This window comes from Cladophialophora immunda, assembly GCF_000835495.1.
Source record: "Cladophialophora immunda strain CBS 83496 unplaced genomic scaffold supercont1.2, whole genome shotgun sequence".
NCBI lineage: Eukaryota > Fungi > Ascomycota > Eurotiomycetes > Chaetothyriales > Herpotrichiellaceae > Cladophialophora > Cladophialophora immunda.
Window position 1 is genome coordinate 6,910,857 of NW_015622542.1, and position 26,359 is coordinate 6,937,215.

Genomic DNA, 26,359 nt, shown 5'->3' on the forward strand with positions numbered 1-26,359 from the left:
CAACTCGATGGTATTCCGCTTGGGATTACGAAATAGGGAGTGGCCATTCTCCTCGTACTTTTGTGCGACATTACAGGCCCAATTTGTCTTCTTACCAATCATGATACCACGCACCGCCACACACCGGGGTCTGCACACCGTCCATGAGCATCGATGGAGGCGGAGGCTGGAGGTGATCAAATACGAGTTCCGAACAGCGGACGATTAGAATAGCTGGAAATGGCAAATGCGTTTGGGAGATCGCTTGCTATTCGCTCCATCGCGCGCTCAAGTCCAAGCATACACCGTTCGACTTGTTCCCTGGGGCTCCATTGTAATGGATCCCGCTATACATAGTCCAGGGGCCTGAATGTGCCATCGTTGTATTGCAACAACCTCTCTAAGCCTTGGGTCTGCCTTGGCTCGATCCTTCGATAGATGCGGTGTACGAGTCAGGTAGTGTGTGTCTCTTTTTAATAACGCACTCTCCCAAGCGAGTACAGCTTCAGTCCAGATGGATCCTTGTTGGTCATTTCAGGCTGTTGCTGGGTGATCCTGTCCAGACCCTGGGGGCCGTTTTCTGGACCAAGGGGCAAGAGGAGAGTATTCGTACTTCGTCCTCGTTGGACACCGTTGAGGGAGCTGATAGGACCATCTCGCACCAGTATTGTCTCTTAGTTTGTCCCAGTCGCTCAGAAAATGGCAGTTCTTTAACCCCGAGCTTTGCACGGAGTTACTGCTCGCTGCCCTGTGGGGGACCATGCGAAGCGCAGCCCCTCACGTCAGCATGGAGCATGGAGCATGGAGCATGAGAACTCTTGGGGAGAATGTGGTAGGCAGCCTCTGGGACGGGGAGTATTTGTAGTACACATCTCAACTGAAGCCACATGGCCGGACTCTAGATGCGCGCAATGCGGCCGTGTGCAGTTCGGACTTAGGAGACATAGTAGCCACATTTGGGAATTTCGTCCCAGTTGGGGGGCTTTTGCCTGCCCAGCCTTGTCCTATACCGTTTTCTATTAGACCACCTTCCTGATTGTACTGTACACTATCCCCCATGCCTACTCAGCTCCTGTGACCCTGGGCTGTCTCCTTTCTGGAGAATCATGAGTTCGTCCACTCGGCTTTTTTCTTCTCCGCAAACGCCTTCATGCCAATCTTTTGATCTTGGCTGCCAAACAGGCTGTGGAAGATGCGTCTTTCGTATTCAACACCCTCTCTCACTCCGAGGTCTTGACTCTTATTGACAACCTCCTTGGCCGCGATGACGGCCACGCGGCTATAACTGGCGATCTTCTCGGCAGTGTTCAGGGCACCCTCAAGGACCTCTTTGTTGCCCCCCTCGAAGGCCTTGGCAGCAAGACCATGTTTCTCAGCCTCCTCGCCACTGAAATTGTTGCCTGTGAGAATGAGTTCCATAGCTTTGCTCTTCCCAATGGCTGCGGTGAGACGCTGAGAACCCCCTGCGCCTGGGATGGTGCCGAGCTTGATCTCAGGTTGGCCAAAGTTCGCAGTCTTCGTGCAGTATAGAATATCACACATCATGGCAAGCTCGCAGCCACCACCAAGAGCATGGCCCGATACCGCTGCGATGACGGGTTTTCGAAGAGTCGTCATGTAGGACCAAGGGGCAATGAAGTTGTTGACATAGGCGTCGGAGAAGGTCAAGGGAGCCATTTCTTTGATATCTGCGCCAGCTGTTCACAAGCCATCAGCGTCTGGATAATCTGTTGCAGGAACATGTTTTGTTCGTACCTGCAAATGCTTTGTCGCTCCCTGTCAGGACAATAGCACCAATATCCTTGTCCTCTTCATATTTCTTCAGCGCATCATTTAATTCAACAAACAGAGCGCTAGAGAGGGCATTCAGTGCCTTTGGACGGTTGAGTGTTACTATAACTGTCAGAGGACACTCTCACGAACGACAATATAGAATAAAGCGTACTAAGCCCAACACCCGGCCTCGGTGTTGACACTAGAATGTTTTCATAGCTGCTTGAGGTGGATTGAAATCGGACCAGCCGCGGAAGGGTTCGTGGTGCAGCTGAGAGAGCCGCTGCAGGCCGCGAGAATAACCTCAGAGAAGCCATTGCCAGGATTTGCTGCTGGAGAATATCAAGGAGACCACAAAGATCTCGAGGAGCAGTGCTTTACATATTGCAGCTCGAGCACTGACGAGCTTCTGGCACGCCCGACGACAACCGCAGGTCTCCCTGTTTGTCCTCGGCTGCTACTCCGCAGGTTGGGCGACCCCCGACGATTCGCCGCAAAGGTCATGGAATGGAATAACTAATAGTCCGGTGTGGAGTGGCAGTGAGTGGCCACATTTCGAGGCGCAGTTTGACTTTGCCTTGCGATCTGGAACCTCCACTCCGACAATTTGTGAAAGGCTGCCACGAGCGGAAAAAACGACGTGGCTTCAACACCTGGACTCCTTGCCCTCAACAATTTACCAGAGTGTCAACTCTCTGCTTGTCGCCGAATATCGCCTTTATCCACGCGACAAGTTTGATCTTCCTTGCACTGAGAGTTTCGAACTGTGCGCACCTTTTCGATACCTTGTTCGCTGCCGCACGGAAGCGCATGCGCAGACCCTATATTTCCTCCTCGCTACCAACAAGCGCTGCCATTATGGACGGGCCTGAGCCGGAAACCACCCCCTTCGACGCCATAAGTACACAGAGCAATAAGCTACTAAGGGTACGAGAATGAGAAGTCTGCGAGGACAAGGACGAAAAGAGATCAGGCTGCTAACAAAGAGCTTGGACAGCAATACCAAACGTACCTCGACAAATCCACCCCCTATGTTGTCAACCGATGGTTGGCAACGGCTGTGCTCCTCCTTTTCTTCTTCCTCCGGATCATCGTCGCTCAGGGCTGGTACATTGTCGCCTACTGTCTGGGCATTTACCTGCTCAACCTGTTCCTCGCATTCCTTCAACCGAAATTTGATCCCAGCCTGTCGCAGGACGAGGGTCTCGAAGACGGGGAAGGCTCATCGCTGCCCACCAAGCATGACGATGAGTTTCGACCATTCATCAGAAGGCTACCAGAGTTCAAGTTCTGGCATTCTGCCACAAGAGCCATCACGATCAGCTTTATCTGCAGCTGGTTCGAAATTTTCAATCTCCCGGTCTTTTGGCCTGTACTTGTGATGTACTGGCTGATTCTCTTCTCCCTGACGAGTGAGTTGATCAGCTTTCTTTCTAGCGAGTATTATTACTGACTATCTCCCAAGTGAGGCGGCAGATCCAACATATGATCAAGTACCGATACGTGCCTTTCTCGCTCGGCAAGGCTAAATACCCCGGCAAATCATAATGGCCACTTTTCGTGCGGATGGGCTTTTCACTTTTTTCTTCACATCTAGATAAACAGGGGGTCCAAGTAATCGGGAGATAGATGCCGCAGGAATGTACGGTTCAGCTTGAGCATTTCCTGCACCGGCGGCCCAGAGCTCTCGACCACATGTACCCATTCAGCGACTTGACCTGTTCGACCCTTGGACAGGAGATGAATATCACGAATAGATATGCATGAAGGCGGCCGATAACCTCGTGTTTGCCAACATTGCATTCTTTGAGCCGGGATTCCCTTCTTTGCCTGCGTCGTGCCTACCGGAATCATTTGGCCAAACGGATGACGCCGCCTTCTTCTCTCAGCAGCAGCTTCAAAGCTCCTCCTTTTGCGATTCCACAGCGCTCCTCACGCTCGCATCTCTCATTTTCGATACGCAAGGTTCTTTGATGCATTTACTTATCTTCTACAGTTTCCTCGGTCAGGTATCAAAGAGTCCTTGATCGGTATTGCTCTTTTGAGCCTACTTCGACAGAAGACAAAGCCCAAATTACGATATGAATCACCTTATCTTATCCGCCCAACCGTCAGCGTCGTTAGGGTATGCTCTTGACACTGAAGGCTACCTGAATTCTCTCAACGACAATCACCCATACGTGAGATACGACATCGTCCCATTGCGTAATCTATGGGGTGCCGACGGTTCGGTCGTTGTTCAAGCAACCATCCGCGACCAGTCCAGCCCATTCATTGAGTGCCGTCGTGGCCCATTCTTACCAGCCTCACTGGTTCTCTACCATATTCCTCTCCCTGCTTCAAATCCTGTAAGCTCCGTGGATCCTCAGCCAACACCAATGGTAAGGGCACCTGCTTTCCACATCCCTGTGGCCACATTGTTGCCTGCGTTCCGAATCACTCAAAACCAAACTAACCTCATTGACCATCGCTAATTCGACTTGCAGAGCATCCACCAAGCAGCATTATTGTTGTTCTCCAACCCCTCTTCCGCTTTGCCCGAGAGACCTGCTTCATCCAGATGTGGACCACTAGCTCGATTTATCCCATTTCGTCGTTGCTCGTTGGTGTCTCTGTCCCAAGGGTCGTTGTATGATCTTCGAACGCAGACCGATATTCATATCCCCAGGTCGCTCCATTGTGATTCGGAAAGGTCGATCCTGCTCACTTCTCAGTGGGGGAGCCTTCGGCCACTTTCACTTATCTTCGGCGAAATCTTTGACCAAATTACACTGAGTCGCGTCAGAACGGCAGATCGATCTGCGGCCCGGGCTATTTTCGCGACCCGTCGAGTTGTCAGCTCTTTTTTCAGGTTGCTGGGTGAGAGACTGGGCAGTTTCCTCGCTAAAATGCATGATCCTCATATCATAAAACAACTGCAACTGTCCACCAATGCTCCATCGCCCAGGACATTTGCCTCTGCAGAAGCCGGGAGACAAAGACTCCGTGGGGAGATTGCGAAATGGCGAAACTACGTCCAGCACATGGCCCTTTTCGTCGACTCTCCGGACCTGTTGGACTCTTTCTGCAGGACTCTCAATGACGATGCTGACCGGCAATACTTTCCAGACTATTAGTGCTTCAGTCATGGTAATTGCTCTTTTGACAGCATCTTGGCCACCTTGACACCGGCTGAAACGGATGAGCCGCTTGGAATGACTTTTTGGGAGCATGCAGGCTTCTGTGGAAGAGGGGTCAATGGTGATATTGCACAGCTATTTGCCGAGCTTGAAGCATACCGAATTGCTGTCTGGTGTCAAGACACTGGGTTCAGCGGGCGCAAACCGTTTCTTATCCACTATGGAATAGCCCTGCATGTTCTCCAGGACAGTCTCCTTAAACGATACAAGAGCGAGTGCAAGTGGTTGTCCGAAGCGGCTCGAACACCCAACTATGTCCAGTGGTGGAGGAAGAAGAAGACGGTGGAAACCGAGGAACCTGAAGTCGCTTCGCAAAGGGCACTTGAACGATCCATCTACCTGGCTCACGGTCTGTACCTCATTAATGCCGCTTTCGAGAAACCTTGGTTTTGCCAAAGCACGCGATGTCCTCGCGTCAACGGACGACACACAGAAGTCAAACAGGATTGTGGGCTAGTGCGTTATCTGTTTCAATGTGGTCTCGAGGTTCTCTCCCTCGCAGGAGAGAACGAGGAGATGTTCGAGCAGGTCAATATCAATGAGGAGATGCGTCGTTTCAGGCCGGGCTTGGGTGGTTGGCATCCACGGATCGTGGAGCTTTTTCATGACACATGCGACGTGTGGCGTGGTTCTATGTTACCTCTGATGTTTTTCTGATCTGTGAACGTTGTCTTTATAGTCTTCGGTCGTTCCAAGATACAATTATCTTTCCGCTAGGAGAATCTTCAGGGTCCGTTTCTTTCGTCACAGCCTGAGCTGGTGGACGCCGTGGTCTAAGCTGCCGCAACGATATCGGCATAGAAGTGACGTCGTAGCCTCTCCGACCGGATGATGTAGGCTAGACTCGAGGTGCATGGTGGTCAGCCTATATCATATTAATGTCAGGGATAACCAAGTCATATCTAGTAAGCTACACACCGTTGCAACCTCGTTCATCTAAACAGTGTACTGCCAACTGGTTGAGGTAATTGATTCGAAGCGGGACAAACACCTCATCTTATCCGAATATATGTAAGGCTGACATGTATCTGACCCACCGATCGTATCTACTCTCTATGGACAGGAAGAGAGTCTTGTCATTGCATCTCCCCCGGGATCTGCTTTGCTCATCTCCAGCCGCCTGAATCTCTGCACGAACTAAACCTTCCCCTATCTCAAGCATGGAGCGCATGACAGTGGTAAGACGTACCCTGGTATAGTTTAGTGTACCCTTCGAACGAAGTATTCGAAGCCTGACTTCATGATTTTCTCATCCGGGACAACTTATATTACTACTGGCGTGTCCAAGTTGTTCCAGTCTGTCTAGCCTGGTAACGGATTTGCAACTGAATACCACACTCTCTTGCAGAACGTGCCAGCCTCAGCAGAAGCTCGTTTGAATTCGGGAAAGTCGACGAGCAGGTCCAATACTCGGTCTTTGCAATGCACAGGCCTATCGTCTTCGCCTTGGTTTCCTGCCTCTGTGCACTCAATGTGGCCAGTGCACCGGCAGACATTGTCCCTCGTCAGTCCGCTCCGTGCACTGACAAGACTATTGGCCTTTACCTCGATGGGACCAACTTTGACATCACTTACTTGCGAACCTTCCGCCTTTCGTATGCCAATTCATCCGCATACGTCGGTCGGATCAAGGACCAGTCATACGCTGAGCCACTCATCGTCGGGGCCCTCAACGGCAGCGACAACTCGGTCACTTTCCTGTCGATCCACGAATCTCCAACCGGTTTCCAGCAGATGTACGTCTTTCGCTATCAGAGCCAGCCCGTGGGTTTCAGCGTCCCTCACGGAGACGCACCTCAAGGCGCGAGCACGGCAGGGTTTTCATTCGGCGCTGGAGGGGCGCTGTTGCACAATGGGTTCAATAGCTTTTATGCGTGCCAGGATGACGCCCTGAGCTCTTTGGATTCGTACCAAATATATTGGCTTGACACGGGAAATCCTGTGGGATGGACTTGCCAGGGCCCGATTGCGATCCAGGCCGGAGACGCTTGTTCACGAGATGAGTGACTGTCGCCGCGGGTGGATGGGAAGACGAGAGTGTCGACACGAGGGGTGAAGCGGCCGGCTTTCCCTCCTGCGAAGAATCAATCGTCTGAAGCAATAGTCTGAGTCAGCTGCATTCTCATTTCCCGTCCTTTGGCACGAAATAATAGTCCTGGAAGACTTCTGCTCTCACTACTGCTGCGTTGTCGTCCACCCATTGCATTCTCCTTCCAAGGTTCTGGCATGATTTGACGCCGTGACGTCCGCAGACAATCTCAGCTCGCCATCCCCTGGAGGGTGCCCGGATATCGTAACCATGAATACGGCACCGTTGGGCCGCAGGGAAAGCCAACAAAGACAATGAACGTTGCATCTTGTCCTTTTCAGGCGCCAGAGGGAACGTTGAAATGTCAGGAGAACTGCTTCATCCTCGCTAACGAGCCCGTCGTCAAGGGTCCTCCCCCGCCTCCCACTCACCGGCAACTGATCCGCCTTGGAGAGCCGGGATTGAACTTCCTCTCCTGGCGCCTCGCCTCCTCGTCCTCCGCATCTCCACGTCTCCAGCACCAGAAAGAGCCAAGTTATCGCGGGCACGGATATGAGAGGGGAAACACTGGGGTGGGTAGACCATGCTTTAAAGATCCGCCATGGACTTCGGGTTTCATTGCCTCTTCTTGAATGCTCTCCCGTCCCAATTCTATACCTGCGCTCCTCGTGAGCTCTGTCTGGGATGCGCACCAGAACAGGATGGTCAGTCCCCAGCTCTCTCTATCATCTCTCGTAGACACTGACTGCGCAATTCACACAGCCAGCCATGTCGGGACCGACATGTCAAGTGTAAAGTGGATGTTTCCGCGCTGTCGATTTGATCTCTCACAAGTTGCAAGGCGTCAAGGTTGCAGGGTCTCGGAAATGCCAGAAATGCACAGAAGCTGAACGGGAATGTCTGTTGGACTCGCCCTTGCACTTTCGACCCGTCAAATCTGTCCGGCTGAAGAGCGTCGATGGACGCAGGGTTAAACACGACTTGAGGCATACTCCCCGTCAGGTCTGGGTCGACCTCCCGTCAGAAGGTAGGTTTGGCCATTGGCATTATTCACTTCCCCATTGATATCGTGAGATACAGTCCGATTTGTCTCTCTGGATCACGAGACGGACTCTCAAGACCTCGATACCCAGCCTGAAGAGGGCCCAGGCCCATCTCCGCCCATCTCTCCCCTCGCAGCTGGGGCCGAAAGGGATTTCCGTATCGAGCATAATCCTACTTCAGTGGCTGCTCACGACTGGAATTCACCACATGGATCGGCCTTGCCTCTGACCCCTCTCCAGGCTTCTCTTCAACACAGCAGTCCAGACTCGCATTTTTCATCGCATGCCCACGCCTCTATCGTGCTGTCTCCTGCACATTCTGCCGGAAGACCTGCTTCACAACATCACTCTCCCTCCGTCCTTCTGAATTCCGCTGTTGATACGTCCTCCCCAAACTATGGACTCGGCACTTGCTGGCCATTCCAGAATCAACAGGAAGCACGGCTTCTGCACCACTACATCGTGCATCTATCAATGCAGGTAAATCTCCTGAACACAATCACAGATTCCCTCCTATCTTGTCTAACCACGTGCAGTTCGACTCCTGCGATAAGCAGCGGCACTTTGGGAAGGAGATACCGAAACGGGCGGCACACTATCCTGTCATCAAGAATGCAATTTTCGCCGTAGCTTCACGGCAGATGAGCCTGCTAGCAGGAACCCACGACGACGAGTCTCCCCACTATGTGAGCGAATGTCTCCGGATCTTGATTAAGGCCTTGGAAGACCCCATGGGCCATTTTGATGAGAACTTGCTGGCAGCTGTCATTCTCCTGAGGACCCATGAGGAGATGTCCGGTGGGTTGTGCTCGGTCAAGCTTCCCCGGTAAAGAAGAGATGCTGAAAGTGCGACATCAGAGAACGATGAACGACGCCACCTGTTCGGCACAACACGGATCTTGAACTCGATAGCCTCCTTTGCCGCAGATGGCGGACTCCGCGAATCGGCCAGCTGGGTGTCGCTGAGACAGCACATCTACATCTCGCTGACCTCTCAGCACCCACTCACCATCAATCTTACCAACTACCGCCATTCGAGCGTCTTTCGCCTCTCAGACGACGAATCCTGGGCGAACCGGATCATCTTCATCTTTGCCCGAATCCTCACCCACGTCTTTGGCGACGACAACGAGCAGTTGTCCTTGGAGCAGTGGGCCGATCTAGACTCGGAGGTCACTTCCTGGGAAGTCTCCAAGCCGTGGCACTTTGCGCCCCTGTTCATCGACAGCCCCGGGGTCTCTGCCCTGGAGTCGAACAGGAGTCCGTGGCCGGAGCTGTACGTGTGCAATCCAGCGCAGGGTATGTGTGCAGCAGATACCGTTCTCACGCGGGTTTAGTTTTCTAACGAGCTCCGCTTCAGTGGTCGGTCTCCAGCATTACTACCTCGCCAAGGTCGTCCTGGCCATCTACGACCCTCGCCTCTCGAAGCTGAGTTTCGGATCGTTGCGCTTGAGAAGGGACTCTGAAGTATGCCCTCCCCCCTGTTCCTCCCCCAGCACGTGAACTGAACTAACCGCCTGCTGATGCTTTTCCGCTCCGCAGTCCATGGTCCGCGAGTGTCTGCGAATGGTTGTCGGTCTGGCCGTCAGCAACGACCACGTCCAGACGGCAATGTTCCAAGCCTCCCACATTCTTTCGGCATGTGAGTTGTTTATTTCCCCCTCCTCTTCAAGTGTGAGTTGGCCCTCATCCAAACACAGGCGGCATGTACCTGAATAATCGAGACGAACAGGAGGCCGCGGTCGGTTTCCTTGAACAGATGACCCAGCGCATGGGTTGGCAGACCTCACATATCATCCGGGACCTCAAGGAACAGTGGCAAATCTGAGCCACGGAAATGGCTTTTTGAAGCCTGAGAGCTTTCTGAGACTTCGAAATTTCTATTATTCATCTAAATCCTCGGTATCCGGGCAAAGAAGGTCAAAAAACCCGTTGATATTCGAATGGTGGCGTTCTCAACCCCAGACGTCTTCCTTCCACTTGCCCGTTCTCTTGAGCCCCTCACCCCAGCTCTTCACCTCGGAATCACTCCATCCCTTGATCTCCTTCATTGTCTCACCCAGGCTGAACCCGACTTCTCTCGCCATCGAGGCACGCCCGCAAATGTAGAAGCTCGCGCTCTTCTCCTCGATCAAGTTGACCACTTGCTTGCCGTGTTCTCGCACCCGCTGCTGGACATACACTTTGTCCTGCCCTTGGACCCGCGAGAAGGCCGTGATGATCTTGAAAACATCCCTTCCAACGGCGGCTTGAGCCTGCTCCAGCTCCTCACGGTAGATGAAGTCCTCTTGCGGCCGACGGCACCCGAAGAACAGAATCATCTCGCCGATGGGCTTTCCGATGGCGTGTAGTTTTGCACGCTCCGCAATGAACGCGCGGAATGGGGCGATTCCGGTCCCGGCCGCGACCATGATGATCGGACAGCTGGATTGGATGGGGAGTTTGAATTTGCTTTTGCGCACGTGCGCGAAGAGCTTGGTGCCCTGAAGGAGGTTGGTGGGGCCGAAGAGATCATACTGCGGACGGACAGACTTCTCTGCCTGCATTTCTGCAGCGGCCGTCGCGGGATATGACTGCGACAGCGCGAGGAGATAGTTGGAGGTGACACCGTTGATCTTCTGCTCCTGGTTTTCGGGAACATAGTCCGAGGCGACCAGGGCGGTTATCGCGGCCCTCCGAGGACTGAGAACGCTGCTTGACGAGATCGAGTAGTAGCGCGGCTGCATCAGAGGCAAAGCCTCCATCAAATAAGACAGGGGCAGCTTGGCCCATGGTTCATCCGGACTGGCGAGCTTAAGGAGACGACCCAGGGTCAGGTGGTTCTTCCTGAGGTACGACAAGTAGGAGTCTTTGTCTTGGCCGAGTTTGAGGACCCGCAATCTCGCGTCGGGCGAAGGAGCGAACGTGGCAAGCCCTTGAATGGTGCTCCGCGATACGGGCGCGCAGATCTCCAAATATCTGTAGAAAAGAGCGCGAATCGTGGTAGGGGTGGGAATTTGGAGCTTGGTTGCAGCGTCAACGGATTTGAGACTAATCGGAATGTCTTGACGATCCTGCAGCCGAAGAACAGTGAGAAGTATTTCGACTTCGGATTCTGGGTTGGTAGGCCACACGGCAAGATGGTCGCCCGTCTTGTAGTGGATCTCGGGGTGTTCTGCAAGGTCGAGCTCCATGTGGACACAGTTTCGCTCGGAAGATTGGAAGAGTTCTCGGGGATTCGTGATTGACAGTGGTCGAATAGGTGAGCATGAGGCGGCGGCTTTGGGGTTGTCTCTGGAATGCGTGGGTTCGCCGTGGTGGAGGTCGATGGGTGTGAGAGAGTCGTCTTCGGTGACCACAATCGTCGGTTGATACTCGACCACTTGTTCTTCCATCCCCAGTCTGTTCCGGAACATGGCAAAGAGGTCGTCCTTCCATGAAAGGAAGTCTTCGTCGGTGGAGCGTTCTGCATCATCTGCTTTGCCCACCGGCAGAAGAAGGGTTGCGCCTTTCTTCTTCAATGCTTCGACCACAACATCGACCACGCGGTTGTAGTACTTGTAGTTGCTGTTTCCGAGACCAAAGGCAGCATACTGCAGGTCTGGGAGAGCATCCGGAGATCCATTGTTGATCCAATCCCAAAAGCCATTGGCATTGTCGCTGGGATCACCCTCGCCATACGTCGAGAGGATGAAGATTGCCAGTTGTCCACCAGATAGTTGAGCGATGGAATCCGAATCGTAGTCTGAAAGATCAGCAGAGATCGCACCGAGCCCGAACCGTGATTGCACCTCTTTTGCGAGGTAATTGGCGAAGCGCTCTGCTGTGCCAGACTGAGAGCCCCAAAAGATGACGGCTCTTTTGTCGGTTTCGGATAGCTTCTTTGCGATATTGCGCTGCGCCTGAGCTTGCGAGCTAGCAACGCCGTCGCGTTGTTGGGGCCGTTCGAAATAGATGTGATAGTAAGGGTCTGGCTTATCCCACAACGTGCCTCTAGTCAGGTATCCCGCGACAATCACGGCCGCAATGACCAAAGCCACGTAATCCGCAATCGAAGTGGGTTGCAGGCTTCGGGCAAAGAGTCTGACAACCTGCGGGATTGATGAGATTTCGAAGGCCTGAGAAGCCATGGCGAAGATTGGGAGGTCGATTGCGGTGTCATGTTGGCCAAAGGACAAAGGGAAAGGGCAGTTTAGATATAGATGGCTCCGAGAGCCTTGTGCCTTGAGGAAAGATGGAGGCGGAGGAAAATTGCCTGACGGGCGTTGCGGGATGGTAGCGAGGCGGGTTCAGTGCCACATCTGGGAGAGTCTGGAGAATCGACGGGGTCTTGTGCTGTACGAGGAGAGTCAGTCAGTCCATCCCATTGCCACAAGGGGGGTCTTGATTGGATGTGTGTCTCAGGATTGAGTTGCTTTAGTCTCAGCTTGTTCCGGCGAAATATTTCCTCTTGCGATGCTGCGGCACCGAAGCGACTGGTGGAGGCGCAGGCGAGTTGACGATCACCAATTCTCCGGCCTCCACCACCGGCGTGTTTGCCATCGGCGAAAGATTTCCATTCTGAAATTTTCTAGAATTTCTCTAGAACTCGTCCTACGCAGCTATCTCCGGCTCCTCCATCTCTCGCGAGAAGGGACTTGGTTCGAATGCAGACTGTGTTGAAGATGGCGGGGTACGCGGTGGTCGATCGTGAGAAGATAAATATGCTGGGACGCGGTGCTCTACGGGACATTGGAATCGCGCATTGTCCTGGCTGAATTACTTTCACTTCCAACCCTTTCGACCCCTTCCCAGGCGGCTTCAGCATGTTCACAGTGCCGGTTGCCCCCTATGCAGTCCTCTTGGGGACTTGCTGCATCCTTTATTTCCTGGTCTATCCAGTGATCGTCTACTTTCGAGACCCTAAAGGTGAGCCCGCAATTCACATCTGGACTTGGTGAGCGCGTTGCCAACTTACAGAGCAGGACTTCGAAAGTTTCCGGCCATGACACCATTGTCTGGCATCTCATCCATCCCGTTCATGTTACTGGCACACACGGGTGCTCGATCAGCTCGCTTAGTTGAGCTTCATAGGAATCACCCCGTTATTCGAACTGGGCCGACTACGTTGTCATATTCGGACCCTCGAGCCATCAAGGACATCTACGGGCACAACACAAAGTGCACAAAGGATGGTTCCTATGTCATCACCGCTGGATCCCACTTCCACCTTGCCGATGTCATCGATAAACCGGAACATGCAAGGAAGCGCAAGGTTCTCTCGTCGGCATACGCCTTGAAGAACCTGGAAGGCTGGGAACACAAGGTGGCGGACAAGACAGCCCGGATGATCGCACATTTCGACAAGTGCTGCACTGCCCCGTTGAAGCCCGGAAGACTCCCTGAGGCTCATGAGTTGAATGTGGATTACCGAGAATGGACCAACTACTTTACGTTGGATGCCATTGCCGACATTGGCTTGTCGGAGACACTGCGATTCCTCGACAATGGTCACGACCGCATCACCGGCCGCAGAACTGACGGTACCAAATATGAATGTAATTTTCGGGAGTGCCTCTATCAGAATGCTCGGAAACAATCATTACTGGTATGGCCGTATAAGTGGTATCCGCTGATCAACAAGCTTTCCAACGCGATTCCCTTCTATGGGCGTATGGGAAAGCTGGCAAGGGACTGGGACGGGATCCCTCTCGAGCTTGCCCTTCGCCGGCTGGAGCGATATCGTCGCGGCGAGAAATTGGACGACTTCTTCCAGGCTCTTATGGAGGACAAGAACGGCCACCCTAACAACCTCGAATGGGGCGAAATTGTGGCGGAAGTGAGCATTATGATGAACGCAGGTAGTGCCACAACTGCCATTGCCATGGCAAATGTCCTTTATCAACTGCTCAAGAATCCCGAAGCTATGAAAAAGTTGGTGGAGGAGCTTGATGCTGCACTGGAAGACGAAGACATGCAGGCCGTGGTGCCCTACGACCGGGTCAAGCATTTGCCGTATCTGAGAGCTTGTTTGGACGAGTCGCTGCGACTGTTTCCACCCACTCCTCACGCCCTTCCCCGTGAGACGCCTCCCGAGGGTCTGAGCATCCTAGATGACTACATTGCCGGGGGTGTCTCGGTGGGCATGTCGGCGCTGGTGGCTCACAGGAACGAAGACCAGTTTCCTCACGCCGACAAGTATATCCCCGAACGGTGGCTCGGCGACGAAGGCAAGAATCTTCAACCCTACTTCCTTGCCTTCTCTGCCGGTGCTCGAGGATGCATTGGCCGCAACATCTCTTACTTGGAACAAACCGTGGTATTGGCTTCTATGCTCCGAAAATACGAGTTTGCGCTCCCTCATCCCAATTGGGAGATTGAGAGGCTGGAGACCATGAACTGGCTATTGGGAGAGATGCCGGTCAAGGTTTGGAGACGAGCGCCGAAGGCTGCTTGATGGTTTTTTGTTTTGACAGCGATATCTACTATATTCTATAGACCATGTTGAGTTCATGGGGGGTAATAGAAAGACGTGATGTCCACAGTATCGTCCCTCGCCTTTGATCATTTGTGCGAATGCGCCCATGTCTTAGTAGTGGGCAAAGACTTTGTGCGCAGGATATCCTTATCCTCCTCATTGCCAGAGGGACCTAGATCCTACAGCCTATCTCTTGCGAGCACAATGCATGGAGGAGAAGGACATGCGGAACCCTATCAAAATGGCTCACTTTGGCTGAAACTAGACGAGGAGAAGCCGATTCCCGTTGCTGGGGTATCAAGAGTTGCCGCAAACAATCGCACACTCCTTGCCCATCGATTGAGGCCATTACATCCCGCCTGGCTCAAGGCCTCGAGATGGTCTAGGAGCACAGACAATGCAACACGAGGTGTATCCCGCCGGTGGCCTCCCGACGGGCAGACGCCGTTCCAAGTTCCAACCGAAAGGCACAGTCCTGGGCAGTCTTTCCCCGTCGAGTCGTCTGAAAAGAGCCATCTTTCTCCGTCTCGGTGTCTGGGGCGGCGAACTCCAGCTGGGGAATTCAGTGGCTTGACCATTTGCCGCGCTCGCCCCCATGGGGTTGACGGGTACCATTTTTCTCCGCCGCCATGGATCTCTGGTGGTGCGGTCGTGAGAGTGGACCATCTCGCCGTCTCCCAGCGCGAGGATGATCAGAGTCTCGATCCGTGTGAACCATGGCGCCCAAAACTATTAAAGCATCGCGGATCCTCCTCCAGAGAGATACCTTTTCATCGACCCAGCGATCACATCTCGTGAGACCGGCCCTTCAACTCTCAATCTCAAATCCCCCACCGACGATCTCTCCTTCTCCCGCAACTCACCTCCTCGCACAGGCATGTCCGAGAAGTCGATCGAGAAGTACGGGGCCGACCAGGTCGAGGCGGTCGAGCGCAGAAAGAGTACGTCGGAAGAAGTCACTGAACTCAGCGGCATCGAGGCAACCGCCGCGTCCAAGGCAGCGTGGCTCATCTCCATCACCGTTTCAGTGGGAGGTTTCCTATTCGGTATGTTGCCAACGCCATCGTCTCGGAGACATCACTCGACACTGACATTCTGTTGCAGGCTACGACACGGGATACATCTCCTCAGTCCTCGTCACGATAGGAAAGTCACTCGGCCATGAACTGAGCTCGGATGAGCAAGAACTGGTCACGTCCCTCACCAGCGGCGGAGCCCTGGTGGGAGCTGTGTTTGCCGGTCTGATAGCCGATCGATTCGGCCGCAAATGGCCCATTTGGAATGCCTGTGTGCTGTTCGTCATCGGCACCGTCGTCCAGAGTTGCGCCTATAGCCTGGTTCAATTCGCGGTCGGCCGCTTTGTGGTCGGTTTGGGCGTGGGTTCGGCGGCCATGATATGCCCGCTTTATAGTCCGTCAAGCTCTTTTCAAAAGAGGTGCAATGCTTGGAGTGTGCTAACAGTCTCGCAGTCGGTGAACTGGCCCCAGCCAAGTATCGAGGTCGAATGATCGCCTTCAACAACATGAGCGTCACCTTTGGCCAGCTGGTCGCTTCAGCCATCGGAGCAGGCTTTCAACATGTCCACGGCGAGGGCTGGCGAGCGACTGTGGCCATTGGAGCCGCGCCCCCCATTGCACTGGCTGGGCTGCTTCTGCTCTGCCCGGAATCTCCGCGCCAATTGGTCTCTCATGGGAAATACGAGGCGGCCGAGGGTGTTTTGCTCAAGATCTATCCCACGTCGACCAGCGACCAGCGCCAGGCCAAGATCAAGTCCATCGAATTGTCGCTCCAGGAAGCCACCACCGCCATGACCAAGGAGTCGCTGTGGACCACGCTGAAGCGAATCTTCACCACTCCGGCGACCGGCCGTGCTGTCCTCACCGCTTGCATCGTCATGGCCATCAGCCAGTTGGGCGGCTTCAACACTGTAAGTGCTCCTTTGTGCGACCCTGAGAAAAGAACCGGATCCTAACTCTAGCACCGCAGCTCATGTACTACGCCGCCACGCTTTTCGAGATCGTGGGCTTCACCAACGCCACGGCGGTCGCCATCACCGTCTCCGGGACCAACTTCGTCTTCTCCATCGTCAACCTCGTCCTGGTCGACAAGTTTGGCCGCCGCGTCCTCCTGACGGTCACGGTCCTCGGCATGTCGATCTGCATGATGATCGCCGCGGTGTCATTCCACTATATCCCGATCAGCAGGGACCTGGTCGTCGAGTCCAACCACATCGGGTGGCCGGCGACCTTGGTGCTCGTCGCCATCATCGTGTACGTGGCCTGTTTCTCGTCCGGCGTGGCCACGATCGCGTGGATCGGCACCGAGCTGATTCCTCTCGAAGTCCGAGCTCTGGGCACCATGCTGGTAAGTTCGCTGCACCTTTTCCGACTCCCTTCCACACCCCCGGCTAGAAAAAAATTACTTGACCGACTGACATTTCGGAACCTTGCGCAGAATACCGTGACTTGCTGGAGCACCAACATCATCATCGCCTCCACGTTTCTGTCCATCATGAAGCACGCCACCCCCAGCGGCGCGTTCGGCATCTACTCGGGCATCTGCTTCGTGGGCTGGCTGTTCATCATCTTCTGCTACCCGGAGTGCAAGGGCATGCCGCTGGAGACGGTGCGGGAGGTGTTCCGCACCGGATTCGGCGTGCGGTACTCGAAGCGGTGGCAGCGCGAACACAAGCATCTTGCCCAGGTCAGCACGCAGACTTCCTTTGGCCATTAGCATTGGGGGAAGGGGGGCCGTTGGTTCGGTGGCCACTGGGTAGATAGATGATTTGTGTTGGCAGATCTCGCTGTGCTGGGTCAGATTGGCGGGTGGGGCGGATGGTCCAGTTAGACTCCTAAACGCTAGAATACAATGGATGTATCATGCATTTTCCATGTATAGCGGCGATACCTTGAGTGTTGTTTTCACGTTGTTGCTCTTGTATCGTGGGTAATTATGGGGTGTCGCGGCGCGTCACGTCACCTCCGCGCCTCGCTGTCCATCCCTTTTCTGCCACAGCCTTGTCAGGAGTAAATTGCCCACGAGGTGCCCCCGGATGGGATTGCCTCTCTTTTGCGTTCCTCACTCGTTGTTCCGGGTTTCACTTGGACTCATCTCGGCAGTAGCGGCCACGATTGAAGACGATTCAGCTTCATGTCCGTACCTAGGGGCTTTATTCCAGTTCCTTCCACCGTTTTATCCTGTCCCTATTATGTTCTTTTCCTCGTGAAGGGACAGAGGTAAGGACATGAAAAGAAACGCCGAGCTAGATCTTGGACAAACGAAGATCGTCACAGAAATTCAGGTTGTTTATTACTGGGTGTACCCCTCGATAATAATCTGTTTCCTCCGCCGGTCAGCTGTAAGGCGTCCTTCGCGTGATCTTCCTCCTCAACAAGGGACGTTGCGCCCCCTCACCCTCCATAATGCCGCAAGCTTCCACAGTCTAAGTCTTTGCCGCCATCATTTCGCCAATCTTCTTCATCAACTCGCTCGTGTCTGAAAACACCCTCAGCAATTCCACCTTCGGCTCCCCAGCATTGTCGGGACAAGCCACGATCCAGGTGGCAAAGTCCGTGGTGACCTCCTCCCCAGATTTCAAGGTGCTGGTCAACTTCCCGGTGAACACGGTCTCCATCTTCCCCTCTGGCGCAGTGGGCAACATGAAGATGCGATCGAGGTAATGCTGCAAACCCACGATGGGCCCGTTGGCCGGGTGTATCATGTCGTCGTGCAGTCTCCTCATGGCAGCTTCGCCGACTGAGGGCTCCGGGGCGACGTGCAGGATCCCGTGGCTGTGGAAGGCGCCGACGTATTTGTAGTCTGTCTCCGCCTGGTCCCAAGATTGGAGAATCGTCCTGATCAGTCTCAGGATGGGAAGGGGCATGTACGAGGAATCGACGAACTCGTAAGGGTCGCGGCCGTACATGTTGACGAGAGAACGGGTCGGTCTGAGTACGTTGGAGAAGGTGCTGGGAAAAAGTGAAGACGTCGATGTGGTTGAATTAAAAGCATTTCGATCCTGACTTGGCCTTCCTTTCCTCAGCTCGCTTGGAAGGCGCGACGCGAGCCAATGCCAGGAATCCACGTCTCGGTCCAGTGCTGTGTGACTCGGCTATGTACGTACAGGGAGATCACCATCCTGAATGTGTCACATACAGTGTGTAGCTGACGGGTCTCTTTTCAACAAGGCCACCGCCCATTTGAGGTAGAGCCAAAACAGGGTTCATCAGGGTTTGTTCATGCTGATCAACTGCTCCGAGTGGACGCTCGGGGTTGATCACGACCGATGCACAGAGGCCTAAGTTTACTCAGCTGAACCTCAGGTCTTGGACGGTGTGAACCAACAGCTCCTGACTGGGGAATTCGTCTATCTCTCGTATCGAGTGGCCCTAAATTGATCACCTAACGAGTCAACACCCACCCTCAGCGACTGATGGGGCTCGAGGCCGCCTTGTAAGAACAGGCAGAGCCTCCACAATGGCAAAGTGACATATAGACGCAAATAGATGGAAGGCGACTGTCGTTGATAGCAAATGTTTTGTCTAGGTTTGAAAACCCGATGGAGCTCTGTTCTTTAGTCGTCACTATTAGCTACTTCTGAGGGGAGCCGCCACCTCGTAACAATCGAGCGTTCTTCAGCTACAATGAATACAGGGTAGATTCTATGCCAGAACTGTGCCACTTCCGTTGCAACTCAACTTTGCGTATAGTTTCAGGTCGTCTCCTTGGCCTAGGTGCCCTGGAGCGGTCCTGGTGGCCTGCCTCTGTCTGGAGTACCTAGGCTCTGCGCCACGAGAAGGCGCCATCTCCACCACAGAGCGTTGGGGCAATAGGCAGACCGGTATAATGAAGCGATGAAACCGGAAGGGAATAAAGTTGGCCAACTTAGCTAGGTAGATAGGACGCAAACCACCCCGCCCCCCGGGGGGGGGGCATGAGAATTATTTTACCATGATCCTTTTCAGAGCATGTGCTCTGATGGCATCAGGACAAGTTGGTGTCTAGTAGGGTGTCTAGAACCCCGCTCTTTGTTTTGTCTCTGTCCGTCTGCACCAACCCCTGCACCGGCTTACCCAACATTTTACTGATATACGAGGTCGCCGCCCGGCGGGATTGGACGACGGGAAATACGAGAAACATACTCAAATCACGGCCTCATGACCATCGTGACGTTTGTTGTTACGCCGGTGCATTAGCGTTGGTCTCGCCGGGTCTTGGTCTGTACTGACCCCGCTTGCCATGATGAGCCCATGCTCCATGTTGGTCTTCCTCTTCCTAGCAAGGCAGTCTTCAGGGTAGAGAGCGAAGGGTGAACTGACTGCCTTGCCCCTGCTGGGGTACATCCCAGGCCGCCACGGAAGTGTTAAGTGAGACCAGGCAAAATACGAGAATGGCTGCAAAGAGATAGGTACGCTGGGCGATCCCAAGTAGGCTGGAAGGAGTTTCAAGTTGGAGAACAATCATGTTGGTATCATATCTATGTCCATTCACGTGAACCGCCCTTCCGTTCATCAAAAGCGCCCTTGCAGGAAGCACAAAGGCCCGTCAATTGGAAGCTCCCATCTCATCGCCGCCCTTTAGACTGCACCATGTTCACACCTTCTCAACATTGACCGACCGTCTTTTCTCCATAGCCTCGAATGTCTCGATATCGTTGACATCTCCAATGATGGTTCCCCGTCTCTCATCCACGTAGCCGATCTTGGTCTCACGGAAACCATCCAACTCTTTCTTGCAGATTGTGTTCAAGTAGATGGGGAAGACGAAGCTGACAAAGAACCCGGCCAAGGGAACGACCATGGCCTTGTGATACGTCATGTGGTCGGCCGCGAGACCGGTAAGTGCAGGAAACAAGGCACCTCCCGAGACACTGGCCACGATCCAGGAGGACCCTCTCTTGGTGTGTCGACCCAAGCCACGGATGGAGAGAGTAAAGATGGTCGGGAAGATGCAAGACTCAAAGAAGAGCACTAGGGAGAGGAAAGCGACACCCGCTTCTCCCGAGATGCCAATCGCCAGTGCAATGAAGACCATTATCATGGTCATGAACAGCATGAGAACCAGACGAGGCTTGACGAACATGAACAATCCGGCTGCAGCAAATCGCCCGATCGCAAACAGTGCTTGACCGATGGCATATCGGTCAGAAGCGGCAGCGGCCGAGAGCCCTGCCGATTCCTGCGCATACTTGATGAACTGGGAGGCAACTGCGACCTGGGCACCAACGTATGTGAATTGTGCAGCGACCCCAAAGAACAGCTTGTATTGTTTCGAGAGTGGCTTCTCCTGATATCCAGTCAGGTCAGAGCATTGCTCCGCCTGAAGAGCCATGTCGGCATCGGTGACTTCCGGAAGAGGGCTGAAGAAGAAGACGACCGCAAGGCAGAAGACGAAGGCGGCGATACCGACATAAGTCCACTGGACGTGGGAGAGGTCGGTAGACTGTGTGTTCTTGAAGAAGACGCGAGAAGCGAGGAGAGGGGCCACCACCGACCCGACAGCCTGGAAAGACTGTGAGAGCTCAAGACGGAACTCGGACAATCTGGGAGGACCGCAAGTGGCGATGAATGGGTTGGCAGATGTCTCCAGGGTAGACAGACCAGATCCTACGATGAACAGAGAACCGCAGAAGCCGCCAAAGGATTTGTAGACTGCCGAGGGCCAAAACATCAGGGCACCGACGCCATAGATGCACAGACCGGTGATGAAGGTCCAGCGACTGCAAATGTAGGTTAGTCTCTACTGATTTTGCCATAATCACAAGCCAACTGTTTCAAAAGTGGAACAGTTGCTCACAGAGGGAAGACTTACTAGCCAAATCTGCGGACGATCCAGCCAGAATATGTCAGAGGTCCGATGAAGTACGCGCCAAAGTACGATCCTTGAAGGCCACCTGCCTTTGCCGCCGTGATGTTGAGGGATGTTTGAAACTTGGCGTTCAGCACATCCAGGAGACCATACGCAAACCCCCAGAGGAAAAAGAGAACGGTGACCAGTGTGATAGGGAATATGGATTGTCTGACTGTCAGGGCCGAAGCGCCAGTTAAGCCTTTGTTGGCAACACTCTTGCGCTGTTGGTTGGACATTGCATCAGCGTTAGATGGTTGACGTTCGACTGAGTCATGCTCCATGGTGGTGATGTCGTTGGTGCTTTGAGGAAGGAGTGGGCTAGCTTTTGCGTTGTAGCAAACGGGTCAAGCAACGAGGACTGAAGGTAGCCTGTGGAAAATAGATGGACAGTGGGAGGTATATATAGCTTGAAGGCGGGGAAAGTGCTTGAGCGGAATCAATCACCAAGGGTCTCTCGTAAAGGCTGATGGTCGAGAGTCTCGATTGAGGAAGTATGGAGCTGATCGTGACGAACAGAGAGCATTGCAAGGAGAATGACTGGCCATCTTATATACGTCCGGCGAGGGCAGTGTCTGTCGTTGGCTGAGGGAAATAACCTTCTGTCAGAGCTTCCCCAGAGGTCTGGGTTGGATGCGCCTGGAGCATCTCAGTGCAGGCTCTTGGTTCGTTGCGAAGCAGAATGGTTGCGAGCGCCTGACAAGGCGAGTTTGGCCGACCAGCCTCTTGGGCAAAGCCTGACCCGTTCTAGCACAGCTGCATGCAGGTGGCTCCATGACGGTGACAGTTCTGGCATACCCCCAGACCAGGGAAGTGGAGAACTTGATCAGCCCTCGAACCAGAAGAGTTTGCCCAGCCTTTCTCCTCCTCGATATCAATTCGAGCGAGCTGTCTTGATTGGGTCGGTGTAAGAGGTAGTGGATGAGCCGCAAGGCTACTGGTCGGAACGGCGAAACTATTCCCCTGAGCAAGGACAGCTTCGGCCCTTCTCCAAGCTCGAGTTTCCCCGAAGCCCCTGCAACCCCATGCATCACACCATAAGGCATCACCAGGCGTGGCAGAAGCCGGCGAGCTATCTGCCCAATAAGAGGCCGCAGGCCGTTTGAGAAGAAACCCCGCTCCGGCAATGGACGACCATTCTGAAAGTTGCAACTTGGACATCAGACTAGGGCCTCATTTAGTTGTCGGCGACGAAGACCGACCAACGCCGAAAAAAGACGGAGCACAATCTGTGTCATCCAAATCTCCTCTCGGCCAGCACCTGTCTAGACCATAGGGCGACAGAATACCCAGATTGGCCACAAGATGCTGATTTCAAGATGCCCACCACCCCATCACTCGGGCCTGGGTTGATTCGCCAGAGCGTCCAGCTATCGGCGTCTCACTCCAAGCTCGGCTGGGGCTGCCGGACGACAAGCAGATGACACTCGCCAGCTGTGCAGTTATGGCTGTTGAGCAAGCTGAGATTGCGCTGGAAGGTGGGAATACCCAAGCTTCACTGGGGGGTTCATCTCAGACCCAAGAAAGCATCAGCGGCGTTTCTAGAAGGCCGCTAGAAGGTTTTGAAAAAAAAATCGTGGAGAATCACGATCCTCACTATGTTCAATGCAGTATGGCGTGAGATTGGCAAACTCTGGTAGTCGGCTTCTGTCGGCATTTTGATTCGCCCTTGGTAGCCGGACGGTGTTTGACCTTTGCATTGTCTGCGTTGGAGCCGGGGTTGTTTTCTCTCGGACGTAACCAACCACGTCCAACGTTGCATGCCTCAAGTCATTTCAGGGTTATTGAGGTCTGATGGCTGGCTGCTCATGGCAGCTGCAGCATGTGATTGAGCCGGCTTCGAATCCATAAGCTGATGAAAGTGAATGGCTTGTTCAGTGTTATGATTGTTTCGGCTCTGGTGGCCCGCTTGAGACCGAATTGGTAGTAAGGTAGACACTCCATCCGGGAGGCTCATATCTTAGTGGTAGCCGATTGTTCGATCCGGAGTGCATAAGCGAACAGTCGTCGAAGGGCTTCCTCACCCTAAAGTCTTTTTGGACTTTTTTGGTTTGAGCCCGTCATTCTCGTCCGTACTCTTCCTCTTTGCCTTTTTCTGTACCATGTCTTCCTTCGGAGCAATGAATGCTTGTTCTCGCTGCCGTTGCTTCTCTTCCTTCTTTTGTCTCTGCTTTTCCTGCCGCTCTTGTTCTCGAGCCCTCTCTTTGGCCTGCTTAGCAAGAAAGTACTCTCCACTTTCGATCTGCAAATCAACCTTGCTCTTCTCTTGCGGCGGCGGGAAGGGTGTGTAGACCTTCTTGGCCTTGTCAATGACTTTGTGAGGAACCCGTCTCTTGCTCAGAGTCTTCTTCTTAAAGTTGGGTAGGAATCTGTCCCAACTTTCGTTTTTGAGAGCAGGGTCCTTTGCTAGCTCCCGCTTGATCATAAGCTCTTTAACATGGTAGATAGGGTGGATGTTGTTCATGCAATCTTCCACAACCCTTCGCACTTCCTTCAGGCCTTTGAAGCCGCCCATCGCACTGACGGTGTTTCCCTGTACGAGGATGTAGGTATTGGTGAGAAGTTCCAGGGCCTTCAGTGTGGAGCCGTTCGGTCCAAGGAGTCGCTGACGACGTTTGACGAATCTCTCCTTGTTCCGGACCAGATTTCTGATCTTGATGACATCGCAGGCCATGTCGTCCTGGAGAATCTTTATGGCCTGAGACACTAGTTAGGCATGAGGAATATCTGACCACGTCAAGACTTACTTGCGGAGCAGGCACACTTCGTGCCAATAACTTGATGAGGTCCCGGGCATCGAGGATTGCGGCCGGGTCAAAGGTTTTTCTAGTGGTGCGGACTTCCATGCGGCCTTCGACCAAATCGAGTGTGCATGCGATCCCTCTCTTCTCCAATGCCTTGGTGACCAACGGCCATGCCTGCTTCAAATAAAGTTCTCGATATTTAGGGAATAAACACGCAAAAGATGATTCTTCTGCGAACGTGCCACCGATATTGTGTTCCGGCTTGAATTCTTCAATCTGGGGAAAAGTTAGCGAAAGCAAGACACTGACGGGACATTCCGACCTTCCACTTGTCTATATCATCCGTGTCCCACGGCTTGTCCTTCTTGTGCGTTGAGGGCATGACTGCGTCTCGCTGAATGTACTGCGACGTTGTGCACTAATGCTGGAAAGCAAATAGTATCGAGTCGGCGCTGCGCCTGTGGAGGTTTGCAGACTGCGGACTTTTTGGCTCCAGATTCTTGCCAAGCCGGAAAATCCTTGTCACCAGGAGCAAGGCTCCGAAAATGGACGAGGCTGATAGGCCGGAGCCGAATAGGGGGCATTGAATGGCATCTTGGCATCAATTCGATATCAAGTGGCACTTCGACAATCCACCCGACCACGCTGCTTTTCAATACCGCTGGCTCTCCCGTCTAGAGAGGGTACTATTCTTTCTATCAAGTATCATACGAAAGAACATTGTTCATGTGGCGGGACAGGTATGGCAGGGGGAAGTCAGCCGAACAAGCCAGCTAGCGCGCTTCCCTACATGTATTGCCTGGGCGTTGGATATGCCGTGATTAAGAAGAGTTCACCAATGCACCATTTACTCGAACAATAGTCGAACGCGCGAATTGCACCAAGGGCTGGTGAGGCTGGGCTTGAGACCATTGTGGAGCCAAGAAGGCGCTCCTTGCGGCTTGAATAACTGTATCACACTCGGGATCCTGGGCTTCGATCGCCTCCATACGCACTGGCAAGCATGGTCGAATTCTTCGAGCATTCGGCACAGATCAGATGACTAGCTTGATCATGCGCTTACACGTACCTTCCGACGCGAGGTTGAAAGTGGCACATGGTATGGCGACTACTTCCATGGTTCTGCCAGACGCGGATGCTCAGGGTGGTCCGACGGTACACATTCACGGTCTCAATGGCGAAATCCAGGTATGGGGACCGGTGTATCGGGCCCAAGGCATAAAGGTGATACCGAAAGAAGGGCAATCTTGGACGCGCGCCTTCTTGATCCCTACTCGAAGACATAGAATGTTTTGGGAAGCTGACACGCATCATGTTCACACACTTGTCCAGATTCCGGCACACGAATCCACGTGCAGAGAATCTCACAACATCTGATGTCTTTGAAGATCTTCCTCGGCTGCCGCTAGGAATTGGAATGATCGGAGGCAGGGGCGTGGATTTATAGGCGCGACGATGAATCGGAGACGGCAAAACATTGTATATTAGTCCTGAGACTGTGAATAAAATGACATGTATGGCGGGGGAGAAAAGATCGAGCTAGAATGAGAGGGATAGGCTGCGAGAGAGAATAGATCCCCCATAATTTCCCCTTTAGGAGTGCAAACTATTCTTCGATGATAGTCTTTCTCCCTCTCTGCAGTTTCGCGCCAATGTTGCGGCTTGGAAGACTTCGCACCTGGGGTTGCTATTTACCATTGCTATTTGCTAAATTTCTAGGAGCACTAGGCAGACCTTGACTTTGACATAATTCGCACAAATTTTGATTCCTCAGAGTCTATCTCTCTTGCCTAGCTTCGTCGACATTGAACACTTCTGCATAACGGCAGTCATGTCTTATGCACCGTTATCCATGCTAGTAGCACCATGTTGCACTAAGCAACCAAGATTGTCTCGATGAACATGGGCATCCTCGACATCTTCAAAGGATTTATGATCAGAGATTAGAAGATATAGATCAAATATCACAAGAGGCACGCCTCCAAGAATACACCCACTCCGCTGGTTATCGACACTAATTCCACGCGCACAATTTCGAGCCAAAGTTCGGCAGTGTTCACCAGGATCACCTTTGTACTGAACAAAGGAGCAATATCTGAGGGAGGCCGAGAAACTACCTCCAGACCCATTGTCTTTTTCGCCCTCGCACTGTGTCTGTGGATGGCCGAGGAGGAGAACTTGTTTGTCTACAGACTAAACTCCGCCCTATCTTTGCAATATCTTTAAGACCAATTAGTAAGACACAAAAAGCCTCACCGCAGCCCAGGCCTGGTGGAAGGAATGCTTGACGATGTCTCGATACTCCCGGAGGCTGATGTTGTCTTGTGCGG

At 53.3% G+C, this 26,359-nt stretch overlaps 8 protein-coding genes across 8 annotated transcripts; 4 read left to right on the forward strand and 4 right to left on the reverse strand.

Moving 5' to 3' along the window:
• Positions 1-753: 753 nt before the first annotated feature.
• Positions 754-2,220, reverse strand: PV07_04579 (uncharacterized protein). The gene is made up of 3 exons (XM_016391398.1): positions 1,925-2,220; positions 1,735-1,872; positions 754-1,676 (listed from the first exon to the last, which is right to left on the reverse strand). Exons 1-3 carry the CDS (start codon positions 2,067-2,069, stop codon positions 1,084-1,086), a joined length of 876 nt encoding a protein of 291 aa, XP_016253300.1. The 5' UTR covers positions 2,070-2,220; the 3' UTR covers positions 754-1,083.
• A 1,613-nt stretch (positions 2,221-3,833) lies between these two features.
• Positions 3,834-4,868, forward strand: PV07_04580 (uncharacterized protein; the record flags this gene model as incomplete). The annotated part of the gene is made up of 2 exons (XM_016391399.1): positions 3,834-4,133; positions 4,239-4,868. 2 exons carry the CDS (start codon positions 3,834-3,836, stop codon positions 4,866-4,868), a joined length of 930 nt encoding a protein of 309 aa, XP_016253301.1.
• On the forward strand, positions 4,641-6,938 carry PV07_04581 (uncharacterized protein; the record flags this gene model as incomplete). Its single annotated transcript, XM_016391400.1, has 3 exons — positions 4,641-4,804; positions 4,877-5,280; positions 6,280-6,938. The coding sequence occupies 3 exons, from the start codon at positions 4,641-4,643 to the stop codon at positions 6,936-6,938; spliced, it is 1,227 nt and encodes a 408-aa protein (XP_016253302.1).
• An 804-nt stretch (positions 6,939-7,742) lies between these two features.
• PV07_04582 (uncharacterized protein) lies at positions 7,743-9,970 on the forward strand (the record flags this gene model as incomplete). The annotated part of the gene is made up of 8 exons (XM_016391401.1): positions 7,743-7,749; positions 7,802-7,987; positions 8,041-8,483; positions 8,540-8,801; positions 8,862-9,302; positions 9,364-9,470; positions 9,546-9,645; positions 9,704-9,970. The coding sequence occupies 8 exons, from the start codon at positions 7,743-7,745 to the stop codon at positions 9,829-9,831; spliced, it is 1,674 nt and encodes a 557-aa protein (XP_016253303.1). The 3' UTR covers positions 9,832-9,970.
• PV07_04583 (uncharacterized protein) lies at positions 9,830-12,326 on the reverse strand. Its single transcript, XM_016391402.1, has one exon. It carries the CDS (start codon positions 12,110-12,112, stop codon positions 9,959-9,961), a length of 2,154 nt encoding a protein of 717 aa, XP_016253304.1. The 5' UTR covers positions 12,113-12,326; the 3' UTR covers positions 9,830-9,958.
• Positions 12,327-12,595: 269 nt separating this feature from the next.
• Positions 12,596-14,493, forward strand: PV07_04584 (uncharacterized protein). Its single transcript, XM_016391403.1, has 2 exons — positions 12,596-12,890; positions 12,947-14,493. The coding sequence occupies exons 1-2, from the start codon at positions 12,788-12,790 to the stop codon at positions 14,416-14,418; spliced, it is 1,575 nt and encodes a 524-aa protein (XP_016253305.1). The 5' UTR covers positions 12,596-12,787; the 3' UTR covers positions 14,419-14,493.
• A 5,538-nt stretch (positions 14,494-20,031) lies between these two features.
• PV07_04585 (uncharacterized protein) lies at positions 20,032-21,569 on the reverse strand (the record flags this gene model as incomplete). The annotated part of the gene is made up of 2 exons (XM_016391404.1): positions 20,032-21,157; positions 21,250-21,569. The coding sequence occupies 2 exons, from the start codon at positions 21,567-21,569 to the stop codon at positions 20,032-20,034; spliced, it is 1,446 nt and encodes a 481-aa protein (XP_016253306.1).
• A 1,736-nt stretch (positions 21,570-23,305) lies between these two features.
• PV07_04586 (KRR1 small subunit processome component) lies at positions 23,306-24,411 on the reverse strand (the record flags this gene model as incomplete). Its single annotated transcript, XM_016391405.1, has 3 exons — positions 23,306-23,983; positions 24,033-24,305; positions 24,352-24,411. The coding sequence occupies 3 exons, from the start codon at positions 24,409-24,411 to the stop codon at positions 23,306-23,308; spliced, it is 1,011 nt and encodes a 336-aa protein (XP_016253307.1).
• Between the last annotated feature and the right edge of the window lie 1,948 nt (positions 24,412-26,359).